Source organism: Caretta caretta, chromosome 3, assembly GCF_965140235.1.
Source record: "Caretta caretta isolate rCarCar2 chromosome 3, rCarCar1.hap1, whole genome shotgun sequence".
In the NCBI taxonomy this organism is placed as follows: domain Eukaryota; kingdom Metazoa; phylum Chordata; order Testudines; family Cheloniidae; genus Caretta; species Caretta caretta.
The window spans coordinates 3,520,566-3,546,373 of record NC_134208.1 but is presented as its reverse complement, the minus strand read 5'-3'; the positions used below and the strand labels follow the sequence as shown (position 1 = coordinate 3,546,373).

Here is a 25,808-nt window from a genome sequence, read left to right as displayed (position 1 = left end):
TGCTACCCCAGCCCCAGATCTGCCGGTGCCCCCAATCCCACCTCACAGCCCCCTGCTACCCCAGCCCTGGGCCCCCCTCCCCTATCTCTGCCGGTGCCTCTGGGGCAGAGAGCTCAGAGGGCAGAGCTGGGATTGTAGGACCCTCTGTGCCTTGGTGCCAAGGAAGCTAGAAGCCAGGCCTGGCTGAGGTCCCCATGATGCTGGTCTGGGTGCAAGCCCAGCCTGGCACTGCCCTTTGGCACCAGAGGCAGGTCCCTTTCCCCCAGGGTTGGGGGGGATGCACAGCGCCCAATCCTGCCTCCTTTGCATGCTGCTTCTCGCTCCTGCTCTCCTCGGAAAGGGTGGGCCCTGAGGAGCGGGCAGCTGGGGGCTGCAGTTGATGGGGGTGCTGGGGGGTTTAGGGCTCCCGCTGCATGGAGGAAGCGGGGGGAGTCTCATTAGTGCCCCATGCAGCTCACTGTGGTTCTGGTCCCCACCTCACCCACCCGGCCAGACCCCCAGGAGCCGTGAGCAGGGGCGGCCTTCCTGCCACGTGGGTGGGGGGTGTCTCAGAGGGGCCGGGGAGTCAGGCGGCCCCCCCAGGATGTGCAGCGAGCACGTGGCCCCTACCTGGAGGAGGAGTCTCTCGTCCCCAATGATGGCAGCTTTGTTCCAGTCGATGACCTCGGAGAAGGGCAGCTCCCAGCCGTTGCTCAGCAGCACGGGGATGCAGGCGGCCTGCGAAGGGGGGACAGGGCGGGGTGAGCCAGGCAGGGGTGTGCGTCCGTCTGTCCGTCCAGCGGCGGGCGCACACAGCAGCCGGGCCAGACGGCGCCACGTTTTGCTGGACGCCACGTGGCTGGGCACCGGGGCGGGGGAGCAGCACGGGGTGTCGGGCAGAGGAGGAGGCCTGGCACGGGGCCTGGCTTACCTGGAGAGCTTCAAGGAAACGGAAGAACCCCAAGCGCCGGCCCCATGGCACCAGGCAGAAGCTGGAGTTTTGCATCAGCTCCTGGGAATCGTACCTGCGGGGCGGGGAGACAGGAGTCAGGCGCCAGCTGGAGCTGAGCCCACACGCTGGGGTTTGACGAGCTCGGCCGGTCCCAGCTGGAGTGACTCAGGCAGGGCTCCACGTCCTCGTGCTGCCCCCCCACCCCAGAGCCCTCGCACGCTGCCCCCTGAACCCAGAGTTCTTGCACGCTGCCCCCCCAACCCAGAGCCCTCGCACGCTGCCCCTGAACCCAGAGCCCTCGCACGCTGCCCCTGAACCCAGAGTCCTCGCATGCTGCCCCCCAACCCAGAGCCCTCGCACGCTGCCCCTGAACCCAGAGCCCTCGCACGCTGCCCCCCCAACCCAGAGCCCTCGCACGCTGCCCCTGAACCCAGAGCCCTCGCACGCTGCCCCCCCAACCCAGAGCCCTCGCACGCTGCTCCTGAACCCAGAGCCCTCTCACGCTGCCCCTGAACCCAGAGCCCTCGCACGCTGCCCCCCAACCCAGAGCCCTCGCACGCTGCCCCCCCAACCCAGAGCCCTCGCACGCTGCCCCTGAACCCAGAGCCCTCGCACGCTGCCCCCCAACCCAGAGCCCTCGCACGCTGCCCCCCCAACCCAGAGCCCTCGCACGCTGCCCCTGAACCCAGAGCCCTCGCACGCTGCCTCCCAACCCAGAGCCCTCGCACGCTGCCCCTGAACCCAGAGTCCTCGCACGCTGCCCCCCAACCCAGAGCCCTGGCACGCTGCCCCCCAACCCAGAGCCCTCACACGCTGCCCCTGAACCCAGAGCCCTCGCACACTGTCCCTGAACCCAGAGCCCTCGCACGCTGCCCCCCAACCCAGAGCCCTCGCACGCTGCCCCCTGAACCCAGAGCCCTCGCACACTGCCCCTGAACCCAGAGTCCTCGCACGCTGCCCCCCCAACCCAGAGCCCTCGCACGCTGCCCCTGAACCCAGAGCCCTCGCACGCTGCCCCTGAACCCAGAGCCCTCATACGCTGCCCCCAACCCAGAGCCCTCGCACGCTGCCCCTGAACCCAGAGTTCTTGCACGCTGCCACCCTGCCCTGAGCAAAACACCTGCCCCCTGGAGCCCAGCTCCTCTTACTCCCCAGCCCCATGCAGTGGACAGTCCAGGTCTGTTTCTCAACCCTGTCGGGGGAGTTCAACTTGCTTTGCTCCTTTCACCATCAACAAGCAGGGGGGCCGGGGCCCAGCCCTTTACACCTGTGACCCCACAGCCGATGGGTGGGAGAGGCCAGCCAGCCGAGTCAGGCGTTTGGGGCATGACGTCACCAACACGAGGGAAGTGGGGGCCGGAGGTTCCAGGGGACTGGGCTGCAGCTGAGCTAAAGAAGTAACTCCCATCAGCTGGCAGCAATAGTGGGCTGTTACCTCCTACTTGAGCCAGCCCCTAGGTTAGGGTACAACATGCACTGGGCAAGTGCGTTACTCTGAGACCTCATCCAAATTCCTCCCGGCAATGGCAATAACAAGCTGCTTCTCTCTTGGGCCCAGCCCGAGGGAGCGGAGGCGGGAGTCACAGAATGAAGTCCCCTGGCCTGTGTGCCATGCTGGAGGTCAGATGGTTCTCAGCCTTCCCAGACTCCTGTCCCCCTTTCAGGAGGCTGATTTGTCTTGTTTACCCCAAGTTTCACCTCACTTAAAAACAACTTGCTCACAAAATCAGACATACAAATACAAAAGTGTCCCAGCCCACTAGTGCTGACAAATTGCCGACTTCCTCATTTGTCTGTAGAACTTTTAGTTTGTCCTGACTTCCCTAGCGCTTTTTATGTAGCCTACTGTAAAGCTAGGCAAATCTCCAGGTGAGTTGATGTGCCCCTGGACGAGCTCTGTGTGTCCTAGGGGTCCACGTACCCAAGTTGAGAACAGCTGGTCTGGATGATCCTTAAACCCTTCTTGCCTCAAACTCAGTGACAGATTTGGCCTGTGTTTTACGGAGCCCCCTGCAGAGGCTTCCCAGGTCCTCTCAGAAAGTCTGCAAAGCCTTGTGTTAGCAACACACGATGCAGCCAGGGCAATTTAGATCCCCCCACCCCATTTATTGTATGCTAAAGAATATGGGCTCCCAGCACCAATGACACCCTTACTGGCTCAGCAGGGCAGTAGCCCAGGGACTAAAGCCCCTCTGTTCCCATTTGCAGAGACCTGACCCTCGTGGCAGCCTCCGCACTTTGGGCCCCCCCGTAATTCAGCCTTAAGTGGGCTAGAAACATCCCTGGGAATAGGGAGCCCAACTCCACCGCTGCCCGCGGGCTGCTTTTCTCCAGGCCCACGAGAGAGGCAGCCGAGTCAGTGAGAGACGGCCCAGGCTAACTTAACAGCGACTCCCCAATCCCATCGGATAGAGGAGGGTTTCCATTGGCAGTGGGGCGATGCTCAGACAAGAGTCATCTCCCAGGCAGGGCCAGTGAGAGAGGGAGCAGGCAGGAGGGTGCAGCTTTGCTAGCCAGGCCACCAGCCACCAGGTGATTGTCTCGGGGTCCCGGGACGTCCCCCTCCCGGGGTTTGACAGGGCCAGGCTCATCTAATCATGTTTCCAAGGCACTTTAGGATCTTCTGCCCCCCTCAAAACCCTCACCCAACGCTTCCGCAGTTTGGCCCACATTGGCCTCACCATGACTCTTCGACCATCCCTGTGAAGGTCATCACCAAACAGGTCACTGACTCCATTTGAGGCTAACTGATTTATTTGGGCATAAGCTTTCGTGGGTAAAAAACCCACTTCTTCAGCTGCATCTGAAGAAGTGGGTTTTTTACCCACGAAACCTTATGCCCATATAAATCTGTTAGTCTTTAAGGTGCCTCTGGACTCCGTGTTGTTTTTGTGGATACAGACTAACATGGCTACCCCCTAATACTTGACTCCATTTCGTACCATTCACGCATCAGTCAGACACAAGTTACGGGGCGCAGCACACATGTAACCGGGTTAGCACCTCTGGCCTGTGCTATCCAGGCCGTCAGACCGGAGGATCTAAGGATCCTTTCTGACCTTTCACTCCAGGAAGGGGTAACGATGATCAAACAGGATGAGCAGCATCCGACTTGAGTCCACCAGAGCTGCATGGCTTTCCCGCAGTCCCCCGAGTCCCGGTGGTTTTGCAGGCAGGAGGCACCCGTGTAATAAATAAATGAATGTTGATGAAAATTCCCCGCGCTTCTGACAGAATTATTAAAACCAGCCTGAAGGCTGAATGGGCTGTCACTCACGGGGATGCTGCTGCTTGCCGCACCGTTACCCTTAGACACGCTCGCTCCAGCAGAGATGCCGACGTGACACTTTAATAGGCTGGCGTGGACGTGCAGCACGTCTCCACGCGCTTGTTGGCATTCGCCGCGCGCCCGTGTTCTCCATCCTTCCCCGGCGAGCCAGGGTGTTTTTCTTTTCGACTAAAGGGGATTATGTAAATGGGCATGCAAAGCAGCTGGGGCTGCAGGTGCTCGGGGAGATGCCGGCACAGGGCTTAGTTGGGAAGGTCTGTGGGTCCCTGGGCTCAAGATCAGAGGAGGGGTGATGGTCCTGGCTCTAGGATCAGCTGCCTGTCAGAAATCGACTGGAGTTCCAGCCCCACATTTGGGGCCCCATCCGTAAGGACTCTCTTCCGGAGTCATCAGCAGAGATCGAACCCAAGACTGTCAGCACAGGCCCACACCTCTCACCCTGGCACCCCCCATAGGGCGGGCCTGCCCCCTTGCCACACTGTCCCCCAGGGCTGGGACCGCAACCCTCACCTTGCAGCCCCCCGTATGGGGCAGGCGCTTACCCCTCGCCCTGCCACCCCAGCCAGCATGGGCCCAGGGAACATGCCCACGACTGGCGGCTGGCCTGTGCTCTGGAAGGGAGCGCTGGCCCACCTTCTCTGCGGAGAGGAGGCTGTGTAGTCGGGATGGCCTCCACCTCAGCAGAAGGGGGATCAACCTCCCAGGAGCAGACTGGCCAGGGTAGTCAGGAGGGGGTGAAAAGAGAGAATAAATGAGCACGCAGCACAGAAACCGAGAGGATGAGAAGAAAATCAATCAAGGAACCAAAAGGACCTGCAGCAAAGACATTTGCGGATTGCCTCCATCCCACGGTTAGGAGCCTGGGAACAGACAAGAGGACCTGGCGTTGATCACTTACGCCACTCGTTGGTATCACTGAAAAGCCTGGCAGGACTGAATTTTGAAATCAATGGTTATGACCCACTCAGGGCAAGAGGAGAGGGGCACTGTACGTCACAAATAGCATTCCCTGTTTCCAAGTCACTGTTAACTCAGGTCACAAGCTTCCGGGGCGGTGAACTGGGGCTCACGCCCAGATCTGGAGCACCAGGCCTGCCTGCCGGCTCAACGGGGAACGAACTCTCGGGAGCAACAGGCAACAGGCCTTGAACATGGACAAGCAGCCGGAGACGCCGGGGCAGACGACAGGAATGGAAATCCCCAGGCCAAGCGCTGGAAGCCGCAGTCCGCGTGATCCCTCTAGCCTCATAAGCACGGCCAGGGGGTTCAGACCAAAGGTCCATCTAGCCCAGTGTCCTGTCTGCCGACAGTGGCCAGTGCCGGGTGCCCCGGAGGGAATGAACAGACCAGGGAACCATGGAGTGATCCCTCCCACCGTTAGGGGGATTGATTTATTTCGCAGTCAGGAGTGACAGAAGGTGGGAGGGGCACCAGCACTCGAACCGTGGCCCTGCCCCTACCCCACCCCTTTCCCCCAAGGCCTGGCCCCCATGCCGCCCCTTCCCCTGAGGCCCCGCCCCCTTGCTCCTCCCCTTCCCTTCCCCCCTGCCGCGCGCCCTTACGGACCCCAGCTGTTCCGGAGCCCCTGGTTGCAGGAGCCCGGGGGGCTCTAGTCCGGGATCAGCAGCCTTTGGTGCTGCACAGACACATGGAATAAGAGGCAGTGTGATGCGCCACAGGTCATGCAGCAGGTCGGAAGCAGGACCCAAGCAGCCTGACCCCCCCATGCTCTAACCACTACCCACAGCTGCCCTCTGATGCAATGAGAACTAACCCGGCCGTCCCAAGAGGGTCCAATGCCACCGAACTTTGAACCCGGAGTCTCTCCCCAGTGCCGTAGTGTAAATATGAACCCTGGGAAGGGGAGCGCTCCCATTCCTCCGCGGTGCGGAAAGCCTCCATCCATCCGGGCCGTGGCCCTGAGCCACCGCAGAAGAGATCGATGGTCCAAGTGCCCCCCACCTGCCCACCCCGTGGACACCAGGTGCTCGCTCTGCGTTCAGCCGAACTGCGCAGGGCTTGTGGGCAGGACCTCGGCTGTTTAAAGGGACGGAGCCCTGATGTCTAAGTTGCTCTCCCCCCTCAACAGCATAGATCCAGCCCCTCGGTGTAGGTGGAGTCTGGGGCACTGTCCGATTCGGCTGCTGGAACCCTGACTCGCCTTTCTGGGGGTGGGGAGGGAGAAAGGCCTAGTCATGGTTAAAATACGGGGAGCCAGGAGTAGAGCTCTATTCCTGGCTCTGCTACTGAGCCACGTACCCGCTGTGCCTCAGTTTCCCCATCTGTAGATGAGGCTAAAGCTGACCTGCTTCCCAAGGGGCGAGGGCCTCCTTCCAGCTGCCCCCCCAACCCATCATCTCCCGAGTGGGGAAAGCATTTGGAGAGCCTCAGGCTGATGGGGCTAACAAAGGGCAGAGGATGGAGTTAACAAGTTCTCGGTGGGGGTTACACGTTGGAACCCCTGAGGGGTTCTGAATTCAGCGGGGGGAGGGCGTGAGCCCCGCTGCCCTGGCTAAATTCCTTCGGATCTTGCCAGTCCTTCACTCCAGCTGTCCAGGCAGCTTCAGTTGCAAACAGGATCCATCTACCCTCCCTGTCCGACTCTTTACATGGCAGCCTCTTTCACAGGCCCTGCGCCCCACTCCAGAGGCAGCTGCATGTCCGTGGCGGGCAGCCGTCTGGGCCGTCCGCAGAGCGCTTCGGGACCCCTGAGAGGAGGGCAGTCATTGGCTTCCGGCTAGGGCAGAGATAGGGGGCAGCTGAAGGCCGGTCACAGGACAGAGACATAGCGGAGGGCCTCTGTGTATTTCTGGGGCCCCCATCGCTGCAGCATGTGAGCGCCCCACCAGCATGAATGAACCTGGCCTCACAGCACCCGGGCAGCAGGGAAATACCCCCCCCTTCAGCCACAGAGGGGAGCCGGGGGCCCAGAGAGACTGACCGCTGCGCCAGGGTCACACAGAGTGGGGGACTGGACCCTCCTGATTCCCAGCCCAGTGCCCTGCCCGCACCGATCCCCGCTGCCGAGAATCCTTGGGAATGGCCTGGCCCTAAGGAAACCCCCTGGGCAGCAGCTGGCCCATGAATTAAACACGACCCCCTGCCAGGCCGATCAGCAGGTAGCCGCACGGCTCGGGGCGTGGGCAGCCTCAGGAGAGCAGGAGGGAGCGGCCCCTGCCAGGTGCTGGAGGTCGCCATGCTGGTGGTGGCGTGTTTTCCCAGGGGGGGAGGGAGGGTTGCCATTGTATTGCCTTTAGGACGAGCTCTAGAACACTGTCCCCCCACCCTTAACGTTCCCAACCCCTCCCCTCGGACGGTCAGCCACATCCTGTGTCCCTTTGTCCCCAGTTCTCCTGCTGGGAGGCCGTGCTGCGGTGAACAGCTGCTGCGTTCCACCCCAGAGGTGGCCGCATCACAGGAGCGGGGTCTAGCGCTTTCCGGGCAGGTTGGGCCCCTGTGGGACAAAGTGTGCCGTGGACCCCCGGGCTGGGATTTCAAAGGGCTGTCGGGGAGCCGGCTGCCTGACTCCGACTGAACAGCAGAGAGATCCAAGCCCCTGCCCCCCTTCCACCCCCGGCTCTATGAGTAGATTAGCGCCTGCCTCCTACGGGGAGACATCCCTGGCATGAGCCCCTTGGGCACCCTGCTAGGGCCAGGAGTGAAGGGGCAGCTGAGCGAGGAGCCCAGCATTTAGGGCGGATTAGTTAATTGTCGTGCTGCTTGGTGTTAATTACCCAAGGTCCAGGGCGTTTTAGGCTGTCAGAGGGATACTGGAGGGGAAAGGCTGTACAGTAGTGATGAGAGCTGGCGGAGCGCGGGACAGTGACAGATCACAGCGCTGGCTCGCCTCGCTGCCGGACCCCCACAGGCTGGAGCAGCCCGGGTCCGAAGCGAAGGTGGCTTCCAGGCTCTCCTAACGCGCTTCGATGTATTTACGTCACCGTTTGTCTTCTTTGTGCCCATGTTACTGCATTCCAACCCCTGCCCAGCCCTGTCAGAGTCCCACCCCTTCTTCCCGGGGCAGGCACCAGCTACAATGGCTGGCAACAGCCCGAACCAAGGCTCTGGTCAACCCAGCCACGCGGTCCGGGCCCACCTTCCAACACAGGGCTCTGTCCGACCACAGTCCGCAAGCAGGGCCCGATTAACACAGGGGCTTTAGGAGCTGCAGCCTAGGGCCTCGGGCTAAGGGGGTCCCGCAAAAATAAATCCATAATTATATACGATCCAGTGGTCACCAACCCGCCGATCGCGATCGACTGGTCGACCCTGGAGCCTCTGTCAGTCGATCGCAATCTCTGGGCTGCTAAAAGCCCATCGGCGCAGCAGGGCTCAGGCAGGCTGCCTGCATGCCATGGCCCCACGCTGCTCCTGGAAGTGGCTGGCTGTGGGGATGGAGCTTGCAAGCGCAGACAGTGCACGGAGACACGCTGCCCCGCTCCCCGAAGGGCGCCAGAAAAGTGCCAGCAGCCGGCCAGTTCCAGGAGCAGCATGGGGCTATGGCAGGAAGGCAGGCAACCTGCCTGAACTCTGCTGCGCCGGGAGCCACCTATGGTAAGCGCCTCCTGGCCGGAGCCTGCACCTTGCTCTCAGCCAGTTAAGGGGCTCCGGGGGACATCAGCAAGGCAATAACTAGGCCTGATTAGAAGGGAAGAAGAAAAGGCCCTAGACCCACCTGCCCCAGCCCCAGTAACGGAGCCAGCATCCCCCGTGTGGCTCTAATTAGCACCTGAAATACTCTTCCGGCTTTTCAGAGCAAGCTGTGAATTAGCCGCAAGGGGCAGGCAGAGAATCTCCCCCTCCTGTTGCGGGCCGGACGTCGGCTTGACTCAGGCGGGAGCAGTGGGAGGCCAAAGCCAGCTTTCTCTGGGCAGCCCCCGACTTTCCCATCTCTCCCGGGGGGGTGGCCGCGCCCCACGATTCCAAACCAGCCTAGAAGTGCCGTTGAAAGCCCCTTTCCTCTGAGCCCCAATCTCACCTCTAAGCGGATTAGCTGGCAAGCGGCTCCCGCTACCCACCTGTTTTTTGCCTGTGTAACAAGTAAACAAATTAGTTACATTTTCGACTATCGCATTAGGCCCGTTTATGCCACGAAGCATGAACAGCGCATCAATCCATTAAGTCATTAAAAGGCAACAGGCAATTTAAAAGTGTATTATCATTGTACTGGGACTACTTCTGGCAACAGCTGCCGCTGAACCAGAGACCCTATTAAGCAGGGGTGAGTGTAGGGAACATATGTGCAATGAATTATCCCGTGTAAAAGGAGCTGGACAGTGGGGAAAGGTGCAGGGTGTGTGTGTTAAACACCATGACAGTGGAGTTTGCAGCCCTCTTGGAAAGACTGGGACTGTTTGGTGTGGGGCTGAGACACGATGGAGAGCTACAAATTAATGAATGGCATAGAGCGGGCAACTCCGGCGCTCCGGTTCAGCCTCTCATAATGAAAGAACAAGGGCATGTGCTGAGAAAGGCAGCAAAACAGGATCAACAGAAATCCACACAATACACGCATAGCCTCTGGAACTCCCTGCCACAAGACAGGGTCGCGGCCAGGAATCCAGCACAATTTGGGAAAGGACTGGACTGCGGCAAAGGAGAACATCTGGAGTTCCAGCAGAAAGGATTTAAGCAAACCAAAGCTAACCTGTTTGGAAGGGAGACACATCTTCGTGCTTCCAGACACAGGGTTTCCTTTGACTGCAGGGGCATTGCCCCTGGGGGAGGCTGACTGCAGGGTTTTCACATCTTCCCTGTAAGATGAACCCCCGAGTAGCTGCACCCCACAATCCCCCAGCAAAGAGCAGAGAAATTATCATCCCAGATCAGACCCTTGGCCCACCGACTGCAGCCTCCTGGCCAATGCGAGACTCTGCAGAGGAAGATGGGATTTGGGTCTGCGGCGGGAGCTGCGTCCACACTGCTGGAGGACAGGGCTTGGAGCGGAGTCCCAGCAGGACTCGGGCTCTGACCCGTGCCCCTAGCAGGGGCCGAGGACCCAGGCTGACCAAGTCAGACTCATTGGTGCGTGGATGGAAGGGACGCCTGGGCTCCAATGTGAGCCAGAACCCGGGCTGAGAGTGCAGTGTAGACGTATCCTTAGCGGGGCTGAGCGCTGTAGATTAGACACAGGGCATCCCTCTCTCTCCCTTTCCCTGTCCGTATCTCTCTCTCTCACCCTTCCCACCCCGTCCAAGAACCGTCGGCTCCAGGCTGTGCTCGAACAGGCTGATTGCCTAAAGCTCCCTACCCAGCCCCACAAGAAGAACAAAGGAGAGTGAGACAAGGGGCAGAGCAGCTCGCAATGATCAGAAACGCCTGCCCAGCCTCTGCCCTGAGCTCCCATGGTCCTGTCTGGGGATGGTGCAGAGCCCAGCCCATGCTCCAGCTAGCGTGACCCGCTGCTCGAGTGTGTGTCACTTTCCTATCCTGGGGTGTCTCCACAGAGGCCTTGTCTTCGCTCGGATTTAACACGACCAACTCATGGGAAGAAACCATCTTTTTCTTAGTGGGGAACCTATGGCGGATACCAGCCTACTACTGCTGCCCGCGAACGGGGTTACTCCTTCAGTTGAAGTGACAGAGGTTGGCGCTGTTGTGCTCCAAGTCCTGTGTTGAAGGCCTGTTAATGGTCCATGGGAGGGATTGCTACTCCAGTATCTCTGAGCCCTGCCAAACTCTCTCCCTACTGCGTCCCCGGGTATTTATGCTGGGCACAGCACTGGGTATCTGCCCTCCTCACATGCCAGCCCTAACCCTCCAATGACTCCTCAGCACAGTAAGGGCCGTGCAGGGTGACACTCCACCCCAAAAGCAGCTCTCTCAACTTCCACCACTGTTTGTAGGGGCAGCCCAGAGGCAGGGCTATGCCCCATGGACTGACTCTGGGGAGGAGACATAGTGCTAGGTGGAACAAACACCAACTGTGGTTCTGCTGGTTGTGTAACATGATAGTTAAGGGTGTCACAGCCCCCTCTCGTGGCTAGTCCACTATCGGATAATAGTCTACTACTGCTACCAGCTAAAGGAGTCACTCTTGTAGGCCTGGCGGAGGTCTGTGCCGCGGGGTTGGAGATCCTGCTGACAAACCATTGCCCCAAACGCAGAGATGCTGCTGTGTTAAGGCAGCCTTGAAAAACCCTCCCAGGTGAGAGCCTCTGTTCCGATGGGAAATTAATATCCATCTGGCTTTCCATCGCCAGCTCCGGGGAAAGGGCCGGCAAGGACACTTTGTCCTGGGCCTGGCACATTTTCACGCTAGTTTTGCAAGGCTGCTCTGTCCGGCCATGCACTGCTGCCCCCGGCTGGACAGACTCAGACCTGCTCACGTACCTGGAGGATTGGCAGGATTCAATTTCTATCGGGGAATGTCAGGACACATGGATTTCCCCCCACATCCACAAACCCACGGCAAAAGATTTCCATCAACACTCATTGAGATGTACAGAGGCAACGTAAGGAAGGGCTGCCGGAGCACTTAGGAGCGTTTGCCCTACGCACATGTACTTGGTCTGGTTTGATATGGGACGTTGGCAGTTTGCGTTTTAACGGCTAGGAAGCTTTGATTTTTGGAATCTCGACATCTACTGTCATTAAATAATAAAATCCACAGTTCTGCCAACCTGTGAAACTAAACAGCTATAGAACCAAACCGACCCGCAACACCAGCCATCAGAACTGCAACAAAATAAACGGCGAATTCTGTTCCCCCGACATCTGTGAGCTCGCCCCCTGGTGGCTGGAGGCGGCTCTGAGAAAGACCTACCACCACTGACTCAGTAGCTAAAGGCAATTCTCTCCCGGTCTCTCCTGGTGAAATCCCGTGTTGCTCAGCACAGAGGAGCAAAGATTTCTTCCATCCCGCCACTCCCTAGGCATGGAGTCCAACCTGCCACGCCCTTCTCTGGCCTGCCCAGCGGCAGTTCTCCCTTCCTGGCAGCTCTGCATCCTACATGAGTCCCTCTCTGCCTCAGTTTCCCCACGGCAAACATGCACATGCCCTTCCCGCTGTGCTGGCCCATGGGGCTGCTTTCTTCTGAGCTCTGCCCCTGCACAGAGACACCAGTCTTCAGCCTGTCCGAGGGGCAGTGACAGCGGGGGTCCCTTCCAACCCTGATCTTCTAGGATTCTCTGATTGATTCTATGACCCCCTGCTCTGCTGTCCAGGGGGCTCTTTCACAGCCTGGCCCCGGATGGGGCAGGCCTCAGCTGGCGGCTTTAATGCGACAAGTCTCCCAGGTGACGGAGGCACGCTGCCTTGTCTACACTAGGTGTTAACACCTTCCTGACCACAGTCTAGACCAGGCCAAGGAAAGTGGCCTTTGGTGATGGACCAGGCGGGACAATGGCTCACCTGGGGATTCGAACTCCTGCCCCCGTTTTTCACTGCTGGCCTGGGTCAGAGTGAGTCTCCCTTGAAGTCCAAGGCCACATCCATCCCCCGTGCAGCGCTGCAGGAGTTAAACCCAAGGGAGCAGAGCCCTGGGTTTTCGAGATACCCACAAGTTGCCCGGTGATAAGGCAGCTCTGTGGTGCGTGGCTGCAGACCTGCCTATGCCCCTGCTTCAGCAGCTCTTCCCAGACACCTTCCCGCCCCCAGCCCAGGCTCCACGGAGCGAATTAACCGCGGGCTGGGCCGGCAGGGGCGGAGGCGGCATCAGGCGATTGATCGGGGATATTTTTGTCTCACTTGCCCATTCCTTTCCGACAAGCTGCGGCCTCTCCTGGGGGAAGATTTTGTGCTGCTCTTTTAACATTTGCTTCTGGCTTTTCCTGGAACTAGCGGCCGTGTCGGTAATGAGCCGGCAGGATGGCAGCGCGCCATTGGCATGGCAGCTCCGGGCCAGACCCGGCGGCTCAGCGCTTACTGCACTGCTGGCTGGATCGCTGAATGCAGACGCTGAGGATCTTTGCTTCTGTTGGCTCAGGACAGATTAAACAGGCTGTGTTGTCCAGTGGTCAGAGCACAGGACTGGGGCTCAGGACTCCTGGGTTCTGCTTCTGGCTCTGCAACTGATTCAGTGGCAGGACACATAGGCCAAGACGGACAAGAGTGACTCATGATGTGGGAGGCTGAGACTTTGTGACACGTTAGAGGTCAAGTTTTCACAGGGCGGGTGCTCAGCATTTGCTGAAAATCAGGCCCTTTCCTGGTGTCCCAAGCGGGGCCCCCAAGGCCACTAGTCGCTTTGGATCTGAGAGCTGCTGAAATTGGTGGGAGCAGTGGGTGCCTAGACGTGCGCTAGAAGCCCAGATTCTGGGGCTGCCGCACGGCTGCTATCTGCCTGGCCCGGGCATCCTCTTTTGGGGTCGGACATCTGTGCAGAGACTGCTAGCCTGGGACTCCAGCAGCTCCAGCAGCTCAGCTGGAGAAACAATCCCTGCAAACTTCGGTGAAAGCTTAGGGAGAAAGGTCAAGCTGAGCTTTGCTGCATTATTTGCTGCATCAGAGGCTCGTTCACCTGCACATCCACCAATGTGATCTATGCCATCATGTGCCAGCAATGCCCCTCTGCCATGTACATTGGTCAAACTGGACAGTCTCTACGTAAAAGAATAAATGGACACAAATCAGATGTCAAGAATTATAACATTCATAAACCAGTCGGAGAACACTTCAATCTCTCTGGTCACGCAATCACAGACATGAAGGTCGCTATCTTAAAACAAAAAAACTTCAAATCCAGACTCCAGCGAGAAACTGCTGAATTGGAATTCATTTGCAAATTGGATACTATTAATATAGGCTTAAATAGAGACTGGGAGTGGCTAAGTCATTATGCAAGGTAGCCTATTTCCCCTTGTTTTTTCCTACCCGCCCCCCCCCCCCCCAGATGTTCTGGTTTAACTTGGATTTAAACTTGGAGAGTGGTCAGTTTGGATGAGCTATTACCAGCAGGAGAGTGAGTTTGTGTGTGTATGGGGGTGGACCACCGAGATCAACCTGGGACAAAAACACCTGCCAGCGCACACTCCAGGCTTGGTCCTGTCCTGCCAAGCCAATTAACAGACGGCCCATGGCCTCTCCATTGGCCCTCTCTCTGTTCCAGGTGGAGCCCGCGGCCCCTGACCAAAGCGGTCCTGTCCCTCGAACCTGGCACAGCTGAGGCGGGACCATCTCTTTCCTGTTGCTGGCAGGTGGAGCTGGCGGTGGGTGGCTGAAATGCCAAACCGCAGCTGTTGGGATTTGAAATCGTAACACTTGACTTCTTTCTGTTCTCCCCAGCCAGTCGCCTCAGCTTCCCCAGCAGGGCGGTGACAGCCAGCGTGAGGCTGATTTTCTGACAAGTGACAGGAGGGTGGGGAAACGCTGGACTGGGTTCCCTAGGGAAGGGGTGGAATCTCTTTCCTTAGAGGTTTTCAAGGTCCGCCTTGACAAAGCCCTGGCTGGGATGATTTCGTTGGGGTTGGTCCTCTTTTGAGCAGGGGGTTGGACTAGAACCTCCTGAGGTCTCTTCCAACCCTAATCTTCTAGGATTCTACACTGAAGAGAGATGTGAAAACCAGCCAGCAGAAAGCAAGCACCACTCACGAGCACACTCGCTCAGCCAGCGTTGCTGTGGCCTGAGAACTGATGCTGCAAAGCACCCGCCACGCTCGCTGGCGCGACGGCCTGACCACAAGAGGCTGGTGGCGAAATCCGGGCCTTGCAACTGACCACCGGGCAACTTCTGAGATTCGAGGAGTTCTGACGTGGGCCTCAGGCACCGAGGAACAAAGCCTGCTCTCAGCCCCAGTGGTGGGAAGCCAGAGGGGGCCAGCACTGGAGTCCCTGTGGTTCCAGCTAATTCCCAGGTGAATGCAGGGCACCCACTTGGATCTGCCAAAACCGTCACGACCTGGGTCCTGGCTACCTTAGAGCATGCCTCTTCTCGCACTGGTTCCATCAGCTGCGACTCTCACACTGGGAACCTGGCAGCCCTAGTGCATGTGTGGATGCCAGAGGCCTGTGTTTCCCCAAGGGATTTATACACACAGCGGGACATTTTCAACAGTGCCGAATCCCCACTTTCAGAAGTGGCCCAGGAGCCTGATTTGCATTGCCTTTCCCTGGGGGTTAGGTCACATAAGCTCCTCTGAAGATACCACCCAGCGCCTCTCGTCCCTGCCGGGCTCTGCTGCCTGCTAGGGCTGTGCGGACAGGCGGCTCCCTGCAGGAGGTGTGTAGCTTAGCACCTGGGACTACCCCAGAGGGATGCTGGCTCTGCTGAAGGAGTGAAACAGACAGGCCTGACTCACCTAAGCCGTGCGGTCCCAGTACCCATCATCCGTAGCACTTCCAGTGCGATTCCAGCCATCCACAGCAAAGCAGAAAGGGGGGGCGCTGTCATGGCTCCCATTTTAAAAGAGGAGGAAACTGAGGCATGCAGCAGGTCAGGGGCAGAAGTGGATCCCAGGGCTCCTGGCTCCCAGGCCAGGCGCTCGCCACCAGTCCCTGACACCCGTGCAAAAAACGAGCAAATTCACCCCCCAAACAAGCCAGGTCCATCTCAAGGCAGATTAGCAGCTAGCTCCACAAACATGCTTCCTAAAGGGGAAAGCGTCTCCCAGAGGAGCTGTGTGATCTCCTGCCCGAAGGAGAGGCTATGGACGCCAGAGATGAAAGAATAATTTCAAACTCTGAAGAGACCTGGAGGGGAATGGCACGGACGGGGGCTGGCAGTGAGCGAAAGAGAGCGAGATGTTTTGCCAATACTCAGCTTGGAGGTTTATTTTCCATTCATGCCGGGACTTTCTGGCTGCATTTATCTTTCAGCTCAGACAGTGATCTGGTGACCCGGTATAAAGCTGCTGACATTATCCAGCTGAGCGAGCCCGGAGCAGGCGGCCCGTGCGCCATAGCGTCTCTGTCCGAGAGCAGAGTAAACAGATGATTAAGGCTGAAGTAAAAGCTGGTGCATAAATAACCAGCTGTTCCAGGGCTGCAATAATCCAGACCTCGTGCTGCTGCTACCTGGCAGCATTCCCAAAGGGCGGCTCGCACCACCCCGAGCTCACAATGCCCTCCCGCTCTCAGGAGCTGGGCAGCCCGGAGGGGGCTGTGCAGACCAGGGCGTGGGAGGAGACACTCAGGAGGGCTGGGCAGCCCGGAGGGTGAGAGGGGCACCCCCGGGGGGCTGTGCAGCCCAGGGTATGGGAGGAGACACACAGGAGGGCTGGGCAGCCCAGAGGGTGGGAGGGGACACCCCAGGGGGGCTGTGCAGCCCAGGGTGTGGGAGGAGACACCCAGGAGGGCTGGGCAGCCCGCAGGGTGGCAGGGGACATCCCTGGGGGGTGCAGACCAGGGCGTGGGAGGAGACACTCAGGAGGGCTGGGCAGCCCGGAGGGTGGGAGGGGACACCCCCGGGGGGCTGTGCAGCCCAGGGTGTGGGAGGAGACACCCAGGAGGGCTGGGCAGCCAGCAGGGTGGGAGGGGACATCCCCGGGGGGTGCAGCCCAGGGCGTGGGAGGAGACACTCAGGAGGGCTGGGCAGCCCGGAGGGTGGGAGCGGACATCCCCGGGGGGTGCAGCCCAGGGCGTGGGAGGAGACACTCAGGAGGGCTGGGCAGCCCGGAGGGTGGGAGGGGACACCCCAGGGGAGCTGTGCAGACCAGGGCATGGGAGGAAGGGAACCTGCTTTCTTGGCCAAGGACAGACGCAAGTGAAGGCTCCCATTTCCAGGCCCAGCATGGGGCTGGATCGTGCAAAGGCCCGGCTGGGGGCTTGACACTGCGCCACCCAGGAGGCAGAGATGAGAGGTGACCAGGAGACCGGCCCCCTGCCCAGTGGGTACTGGGGGTATCTCAGAGGTGACACGTGCCCAGAGAGGCAGCAGACACCCCGTACTCAGTGTGCTGGGTTCACACATAAGCCGTGACCATGGCTGCGTGTGGGGCCGTCCTTCGGGGTCTGGCCCAGACTCCAAGCTGCAGGGAATCTCCCTTCAGCAACCAGGGAGATGACCAGCTACTCCTGGCCTGATCCCCCACTGACCACTCGGCCTCCCCACAAACCCTAAGCCCGTCCTCCCCTGGAGTGACGCCCAGGCAGGGAACAGGGCTGAGTATTCACAGCAGGCCTGGGGTGGGGGTCGAGGGGGCAGAGCCGTGAACTGCGGGCAGTCCAGGGACAGATCCGTGCTGGAGCAGCAGAGGGGCATGGGGGTGAGGCTGGGGAAATGGGGGACATATCACACTCAGTTGCTTAGAGGAGCCAGAGGAAGGAGAATGATCCAGCCGCCCCCGCCCCCCCTCCCCACCAACCATCCTACCAGTGCATTCTCTGAAGTTTGCAGGGATTGTTTCTCCACCTCCAGGCTGAGGCAGGGGGTTGGGGTGTGGGAGTGGGTACGGGCTCTGGGCTGGGGGGGCTGGGGGGGCAGGTTCTGGGGTGGGGCCAGAAATGTGGGGTTCAGGATGCAGGAGGGGGCTCCAGGCTGGGGCAGGGTGTTGGGAGGGTGTGTGGGGGGGAGGGCTCCGGCTGGGGGTGCGGGCTCTGGTGTGCGGCCGGGGATGATGGATTTGGGGTGCAGGAGGGAGCTGGGACAGGGGGTTGGGGTGAGGGGGTGAGGGCTCTGGCTGGGGGTGCCGACTCTGGTGTGCGGCCGGGGATGAGGGATTTGGGGTGCAGGAGGGAGCTGGGACAGGGGGTTTGGGTGAGGGGGTGAGGGCTCCAGCTGGGGGTGCGGGCTCTGGTGTGCGGCCGGGGATGAGGGATTTGGGGTGCAGGAGGGAGCTGGGACAGGGGGTTGGGGTGAGGGCTCCGGCTGGGGGTGCGGGCTCTGGTGTGCGGCCGGGGATGAGGGATTTGGGGTGCAGGAGGGAGCTGGGACAGGGGGTTGGGGTGAGGGGGTGAGGGCTCCGGCTGGGGGTGCGGGCTCTGGTGTGCGGCCGGGGATGAGGGATTTGGGGTGCAGGAGGGAGCTGGGACAGGGGGTTGGGGTGAGGGGGTGAGGGCTCTGGCTGGGGGTGCGGGCTCTGGTGTGCGGCCAGGGATGAGGGATTTGGGGTGCAGGAGGGAGCTGGGACAGGGGGTTGGGGTGAGGGCTCTGGCTGGGGGTGCCGACTCTGGGGTGGGGCCGGGGAGGAGGAGTTTTAACGTCACTGCTAGCCACGCAGCACCAACGCCAGACACGGGGGGCACCGGGCCTGCAGGGACGCGCAGGGAAAAGACCCCTACCACAGCCCCATACCACTTCCTGCGGCGCAGCCCCCCAGCCCCCAGCCCCTCCCTCAGGCATTGCCTCCGCGCTGATAGGGAACAGCCCCCCCCGCAGTGTGTTAGGTGATTTGGAAGCTGCTTCCCCACGGCCCCCAGAGATCGCGGGGAGCAGGGCGGACTGGCTCCTTGCTGGGCGAGGGAGCGGACTCTGAGAAAGCCGGACCTAGAGTCCTCGGAGCCGCGTCGCTCCCGGGGTATTCGAGAGAGACGTGGGGGCGGGGATGTGACACCTCTCCCTGGACCCAGCTCTGCTGGGGAGAGAGAAAGGCTGTCGAGCGTACACAGAGCCCGTCTCTCTCGCCCCAACACAAGCTGGGGCAATAAAAGCGAATACCTCACCCGCCTTGTCTCTCTGAGAACGCAGGGCGTTTGCCAAGGGACACGGCCCAGCAGCTGCTCCGGGGGGCAGCCAGAAACCTGCCTGCAGCAGCGTCCCAAGCTGGGTTTGGCATGAACAGGCCGCCCGGCAGGAAAGCCACCTCCGTTTCGGGCGGCGACACGGCCACTGGAGTCCCAGACGCACAGGTAAAGGAGCCTGTGTGCAGAGGGGACGGGAGGTCGGCTCGGTTAGACGGGGCTCTGTCAGCGCCGAGGGCTGAGCACACGAGACCCAACCTTCCGGGCTGGGAATGAGAATAATCCCCGGCTTGGTTTGTCCGTTTCAGTGGGGCTCTTCAGCTTTTCTGGAGAGGCCCTGGCAGGCGGGGGGACTCCCAGGGCAGGAGAACCCAACAGCGGAACTGACGAGGAACAGACAGCAACGCTGCTCGGGCCAGCTCCGCCGAGACGAGACGGGTGAAGGCAAGGGAGCTAGGTTCCAGGGCCAGATGCTGCTAAGCGCTCGCCGTGCCGGCACGAGCCCCAGTCCCAGTGCACGCTGCCCCGAGGAAAGATTTCCAGAGGGGCTGGGCCCGGCTTTTAATGGGAATTGTGGAGAGCTCAGTCCCGCTGGGAATCAGGCCACTTACATGCCCAAATCTGGCTTTTGGGGCCTAACTGGGAATGTTGGCGAACATCTCCAGGAGATGCTGGTCGGGACAGCGAGCCGGTGCGATCTCGACCTACCCCGCAGCTGTGCCCTAAAAGCACAGCCTAGGCCTTGCAGCCCTTCCCAGGAAGCCTCCAGGAAAGGTTCCTCATGACACTTGTAATTAGCTAGTCAGTGTCTTATTACTAGATGTCCTGGGCCAGGAACAGCCTCCCCCGGGGACTCAGGGGAGGGCTCTGCCACTAATGTGAATGGCAATCCAGAAGGGTGCACGCTCGTGAGTCTAACTGCAGGACTGGGGCCCAAGAGGGTTTCATGCAGCTCCTCCCCTGGGGGCATCTAACCTCATAAAACGACAATGACAGATGGGGGGCTAGGAGGCGGGGAAGGGCAGCTGGGTGCAGTGCGACATGCAGGGGAGCAGAGGGGTTTGTGAGGCCACAGTCACATACAGAGCAGCTCAATATGCTCTCGAACCACCCCACAAACGCCCCTGGCTCCCAACTCCCCAGTGCTGGGAGGGGGGCAGGATCCAAACCTGAATCCAGAGCTTCACAATTCTCCCACGACAACGGCCCCACTTGGCTCCTGCTGGTATGACGGGCTGAACCAAAACCCTGCATCCCAACTCGGCAGGGGTCAGCCCTGCTCTCCTGTGGTAGGAAAGAGGGGTCTGAGTTGGCCGATGCGAGGGGCAGGGGAGCCCTCATTAAACCTCAGGGAGGAGAGAGCTGGGCCGCGGGACCCTGGCTCCTTGTACAGACTATCCTGAGCTCTCCTCGACTTCGCTCAGGAGTGAAAGTGCCACTTGGAAAATCTGCCGTTTTCAGCCTGTCCCCAGACACCGAGAAGCCATTTCACCAGCTCCCAAAGAGCCTCTTTAAATAGACCAACGTCCCCTAAGAGGATCTTGCAACATTTTCCTTTTGCTGCCCAGGCCCAGCCTGGCTTTAATTACTCAAAGGACTGGCTTCAAATAGCCCTTCACAGCCGCCCTTCCTGGATCTGCTGAGCTGGATCAAAGCAACCGCAGGTCTGGGAGCTTCGCGCCCAGGGCGATGGGCAGGCACAGAGCACGTGCCATGCCAGCCTGAGCAGGCAGGACACGCCGTGGTCTGAAGAGCCAGGCTCGGATCCATCTGTCAACCTCCATGACGCCAGGCTCAGCCCCCTTCAGGACCTAGACCCCCCACCTCCCTCACAACTCCTGGCTCCGGCCACTGGCTTGTCCCCTGACCACGACTCCAGCTCTGCCCTCTGGTTCTGCTCCGACCACTAGGCCGTGCTCCTCCAGGCCGGTGCGTGACGCCCCGGGGCCCGGGCTCGACACTTCTCAGAGGCAGCACTGCGCGCCGGGACGCAGGGTCTCCGTGCATTTTGCCTGCGGTTGAGGTGCCGCCCTGGAGGCACTGGGGAGCGAGCGTCCCGTGGGGTCAGGCACGGGTGACACTGGCAGGCCTGTGGTTCGGCCAGCTGTCAGGTCTGGGGAGCGTTTCCTTTGTCACTGAAAAGGCCCCTTTCCGCTCCTTCCAGAGATCAAAGCGCTGCTCTGAGGACTCGTCCCTCGGTGTGAAAAGCTGCCGGTCCCATTGCCAGCGGCAGGACCCATCCACACATTCGGGCGCCTCAGATCCTGATTCCACGCTCTGAAAGTGCCACGTTCAGAGAGCGCCAGGAAGCAGCCACCTCCCGCTTGAGCTGCCTACAGGCCACCAGTGCTCATTTCCGCCCAGCCCCTGGCGCTCAGACCCTGCTGAATTTCTGAGCCGTTCCTTTCAGAGGTGGGATTTTTCTTCAGCACTCGACAACTCACAGCTGCCCCCCGGTACCCCTCACCTGCCTTCTGGCTCCATTTGGGGTGATACCAGCCACAGGTCGGTCATGGAACCACAGTGGGCTCTGGGTGCGGGGTACAGGCAGGTGCTGGAGAGGGAGACTGAGCATCCTCGACACATGACAAGGGGGATCTACGTTTTCTTCTAGGTCATCGATAAAAGTGTTAAATTGCAAAGGGCCAAGAACCGATCCCTGCGGGACCCCAGTAGAAACACCCACTCCGTGAGGATTCCCCATTTACAGTTACATTGCGAGACCTATCAGTTAGCCAGCTTTTAATCCATTTAATGTGTGCCGTGTTCATTTTACACCATCCTGGTCTTTTAATTTAAATGTCTAAATGTCGTGTGGCACCAAGTCAAATGCCTTACAGCAGTTTGCTACATCAACACTATTGCCTGGATCAATCAAACCTGTCACCCCAGCAACAAAACATCTCAAGCTAGTTTAAGAGGATCTATCTTCCAGAACCCCGCGCTGACTGACAGGAATTACATTACCCTCCTTTCATTCTTTATTAATCAAGTCCCACTTCCCTCTCACCACTGTCCCTCAGCATTAGATCTCACCTGGGGGGTTGGGATGAGCCAGGGCCCGGGCCCCTCAGTGGTAGGACTTGTCTATGGTGTCCTGGAGGCTGGGGTCCCAGTGCCGGAGTTCCCACCCTGTCTGATCAGGAAAGAGTCGCACACCAGACTTTCTTGGCACCAGCAATCACCCTAACAAGGCTCGGTGTCTATTCACAGCCTGCTTCCAAAAGCCATCGCTTGGCACCAACATGGCATCATGCAGCCTGGCCTTAAGTAAACCCCGCCAGCAGGCCCGGGCCAGGCTCGGGAGGCCTGAGACCTGGGAAGGGGGCTCCAGAATCCCCTGCCCTCTGGTCAGAGCTGCCCCGTGCTCTGGCAGGGCCCCGTGTGAGCTGCCACCAATAGCTGATTTCTTAGCGGCGCTGACATGAATCCCTTCAGTGCTTCTCCACACCAGAGAGTCCCCAACAGGGCAGGGGGCACAAAGGGCAACCCAGAGATGGCGGAAGCCAGCCCTGAGGGCACCACGTGTGATTCCTCTGTGACTGCTCCCCGGGGAACACCCTGACTGAGCCCCCCTGAGCCTGCCTGCTCCCCACTACTGGATTGCAGGGCCTGCCTGAGACACAAAGCCCATGCTGCCCTCTCTCTGCCTTCCAGCCAGGGATCGGCAAGTACTTTACCCACCCAAGAGAGCTCAGCCCCATGACGCCATACTGCTGAGGCAAAGGGACTTGCCCAAGGTCATGCAGGCACGCAGCGGCGGAGCTGGGAGCAGAACCTGGGACTCTCAGACCCTGCATTCACTCCCTGGCTCTGCCATGCAGGACCTTGCATGAGTCCTTTAGTCTTACTGTGCCTCATTCCCCCGTTCTGCCTTTCCGTCCTGCCTCTTCAAAGTGCACGCTCCACGGGGCACAGACAACCTCGTCCCCCGGTTTTGTGCCTCACCTCCTGGCACAACGGGACCCAGATCTCAGCTGGGTCAGCTAGATCCCACAAGCAGGTGGTGAAGCAGAGGGCTGGTTCAGTCTCACAAAGTGAAACATTCACGAACACCTTCCTCTCCCTGCCTGGTTAGCGTTGGAGGCCATTTGGGGAGCAGGCTGCCCGGGGAGGGGAGGAAATGACCTGACCATGACGGACCCCATGGCGCCTAGACACACACCACAACAAGTCAGACTAGGGCAGATTTGGGACGGCAGGGCAGTGCTGTCGGAGGCTGGTACAGAGCCCTGGTTTGTGTTAGTCTGGAAGGTGTTTCTCCAGTTCGCTTTGTTTGAAATGTTCGTTCCCTCTGGACTTTGCTTCAACGGGTTGACCCGGAGAGCAGGGCCTCCTGGGGAGCCTGCTGCAGCCGTCAGGAAGACCGGCCTTGCTGCCGAGATTTACAACAGCCGTTTGGCTGGGGTGAAGGAGGCAGAGGCCCCTGACGCTGGCTCAATAAATCCACGCCCAGCTGCTGCGTGGGGCAGGGGCCAGCTGCCGACGCCGGGAGAAGGAGATGCAAACAGCCTGGCTGCGGCAGCTCGGGGGAAGCTGGGCATGCAGACGCCTCACATTATTAATTGGGCTCAACTCCTTTGGAAGATCAAAGAACAGCAACACCCCCAGCCCCCGGGCGAGGTGAAGGGGCAGCAGGACCGACATGGCAGCTGGCAGGTACCAGCAATGGGATCGCTCCCATACTGCAGTAGGTTGGTCGCGCTGCCAGCTGCTCCCAGGACCCTGTCAAAGGAGACTGATCAGCTTCACGTCCGGTCACTCACGGGCGATTACACCCCAAGGCCCGGAACACGTCCCTAGAATCATAGAGTATCAGGGTTGGAAGGGACCTCAGGAGGTCATCTAGTCCAACCCCCTGCTCAAAGCAGGACCAATCCCCAATTAAATCATCCCAGCCAGGGCGTTTGTCAAGCTGGGCCTTAACCCATTCCAGTGCTTCACCACCCTCCTAGTGAAATAGTTTTTCCTAATATCCAACCCAAACCTCCCCCGCTGCAACTTGAGACCATTATTCCTCGTTCTGCCCTCTGCCACCTACTGAACTCTGGGACAGTTCAGACTCGGATCCCACCTTCCCAGCACCTCTCCCACTGGACACTGGAGCTCAGATCCCCGCTCCATCTGGATGCAGCATCCCCTCACTCCCCACAACCGCTTCCCTGGAGATGGAGAGGCTCTGTAACCCCCAGGACTCAGCCCAGCGGCATTCCAAGGGGGCTGCACGAACAGCGGAGCAGCACTGACCAGCTCAGGACTGGCCGCGTGGCTCACCCTGAGGGAAACCAGACACGGGGCTGGGATCCAGAAACACAATGGCTCCTCCGCTCTCTCATTGTCATTAACACAGGGCTGCCTGGCACTGAGGGCCCCTGGCAAGGTCTTCCCAGGGGCTGCATGTTCGGGTTTGGCTGGATTCTGGACCAGCACCATGGCCGCAGACCGTGCCTCCCGCCAGAGAGATTCTCAGGTTCATCGACTGAAATCCCGCTGCCTGGGGCCGTGGGGGGGCCGACGGCGGGAGAGGGGGCTGGGACTCACAAGGGCATTTACGCTCTGTGAGGCCGTTTGTTTGCCAGCCTCCCCAGGTGGGCCCGTGAGCCAAGTGCAGGCAAAGCCAATAATGGTTTTCATCACATTCTAATACAGCTGCAGGGAGTGAATAAGAAATCTCAGTGAACGCTCTCTGTGCTTGGCGAGATGGCAGCCCAGACCTCCCAGAAGCATTTAATTAGAAGCCTCTTCAGGACAATCTGCTCACCAGGCTCCCATTGGAGGCAGGTGACGAAGGAGGAAACTTTCAGAAAACTCCCCTCCTAGCGAGAGAGAGAGAAAGTAAACGTCTCCAGAAACGACCCTCATCAGTTCCTCTCTAGTAGGAGCAGAGCAGGAGAGGGCCCTGCAGCTGCCAGCGTGGCTCCTGCACAGAAATGATCAACGCCACGTGGCCCGTCTGTCTGAAGATCTCAGCTCACAATACTCCTATTCATATCCCCATTTCACAGACAGGCAAACCGAGGCACAGAAAGGTGAGGCGGATTTTCCTGCCTCAAGCAGCGAGACCAAGGAACAGATGCCGGGAGCCTTGGTGCCTGGTCATCTGCTCTCCCCACTGCCCCCATGGATCAGAGCTCGGTATGGGGCCTGAGCCCAGCTGGCGTGCTTTCGGGGCTTTAACAGAGCGTGGTCGCTCCTTTAGTTAAACCAGCAGGATTAAATCAAGTCTGCAGTGAGCTGCCCTTTTTTTGGGATCCCGCAGGGCCAAGCCCTCCGCAAACAGGCAGAGCGGAGTGGGAAGGGCGAGGCAGAGGAGGCCGTGAGGCAGGGGTCTCAAACTCCATTTACCTCCAGGCCAGTGTCAGTCCTCAAATCCTCCCAGTGGGCCAATAATGTCACTCATGCCGCCAGAACCCGCCCCCCCAAACTCTGCCCCCCACCTATCTAAGGCTCTGGGAGGGCGTTTGGATGGGGGAGGAGGTCTGGGGTAGGGGATTGGGGTGCAGGCTCTGGGAGGGAGTTTGGGTGCAGAAGGGGTGAGAGGTTGGGCTCTGGGAGGGAGTTTGGGTGGGGGAGGGGGTCTGGGGTGCAGGCTCTGGGCTGGGGCAGGGGGTGGGTTGTGCAGGAGGAGGAGGTGGGGGTGCAGGCTCTGGGAGGGAGTTTGGGGGCGGAAAGGGGGTGTGGGAAGGGGGTGGCGGTGAAGGGAGGGAGTTTGGGGTGGGAGGGGGGTGTGGGAAGCGGGTGGGGGTGCAGGCTCTGGGAGGAAGTTTGGGGGCGGGAGGGGGATGTGGGAAGGGGGTGGGGGTTGCAGGCTCTGGGAAGGAGTTTGGGGGCGGAAAGGGGGTGTGGGAAGGGGTGGGGGTGAAGGGAGGGAGTTTGGGGTGGGAGGGGGGTGTGGGAAGGGGGTGAGGGTGCAGGCTCTGGGAAGGAGTTTGGGGGCGGAAAGGGGGTGTGGGAAGGGGTGGGGGTGAAGGGAGGGAGTTTGGGGTGGGAGGGGGGTGTGGGAAGGGGGTGAGGAGTGCAGGCTCTGGGAG

The 25,808-nt window shown here is 60.0% G+C and overlaps 1 protein-coding gene across 1 annotated transcript in view; it reads right to left on the bottom strand.

Annotated features, from left to right (window-relative positions):
- Positions 1 to 25,808, bottom strand: part of LOC125634923 (exostosin-1-like) — a 178,894-nt gene that overhangs the window by 17,099 nt on the left and 135,987 nt on the right. The window contains exons 2-3 of the mRNA XM_048846259.2: positions 911 to 1,004; positions 610 to 717 (exon numbers count right to left, since the gene is read on the bottom strand). Of these exons, the coding sequence (XP_048702216.2) occupies positions 610 to 717; positions 911 to 1,004 (202 nt within the window). The remainder of the gene's footprint in view (positions 1 to 609; positions 718 to 910; positions 1,005 to 25,808) is intronic.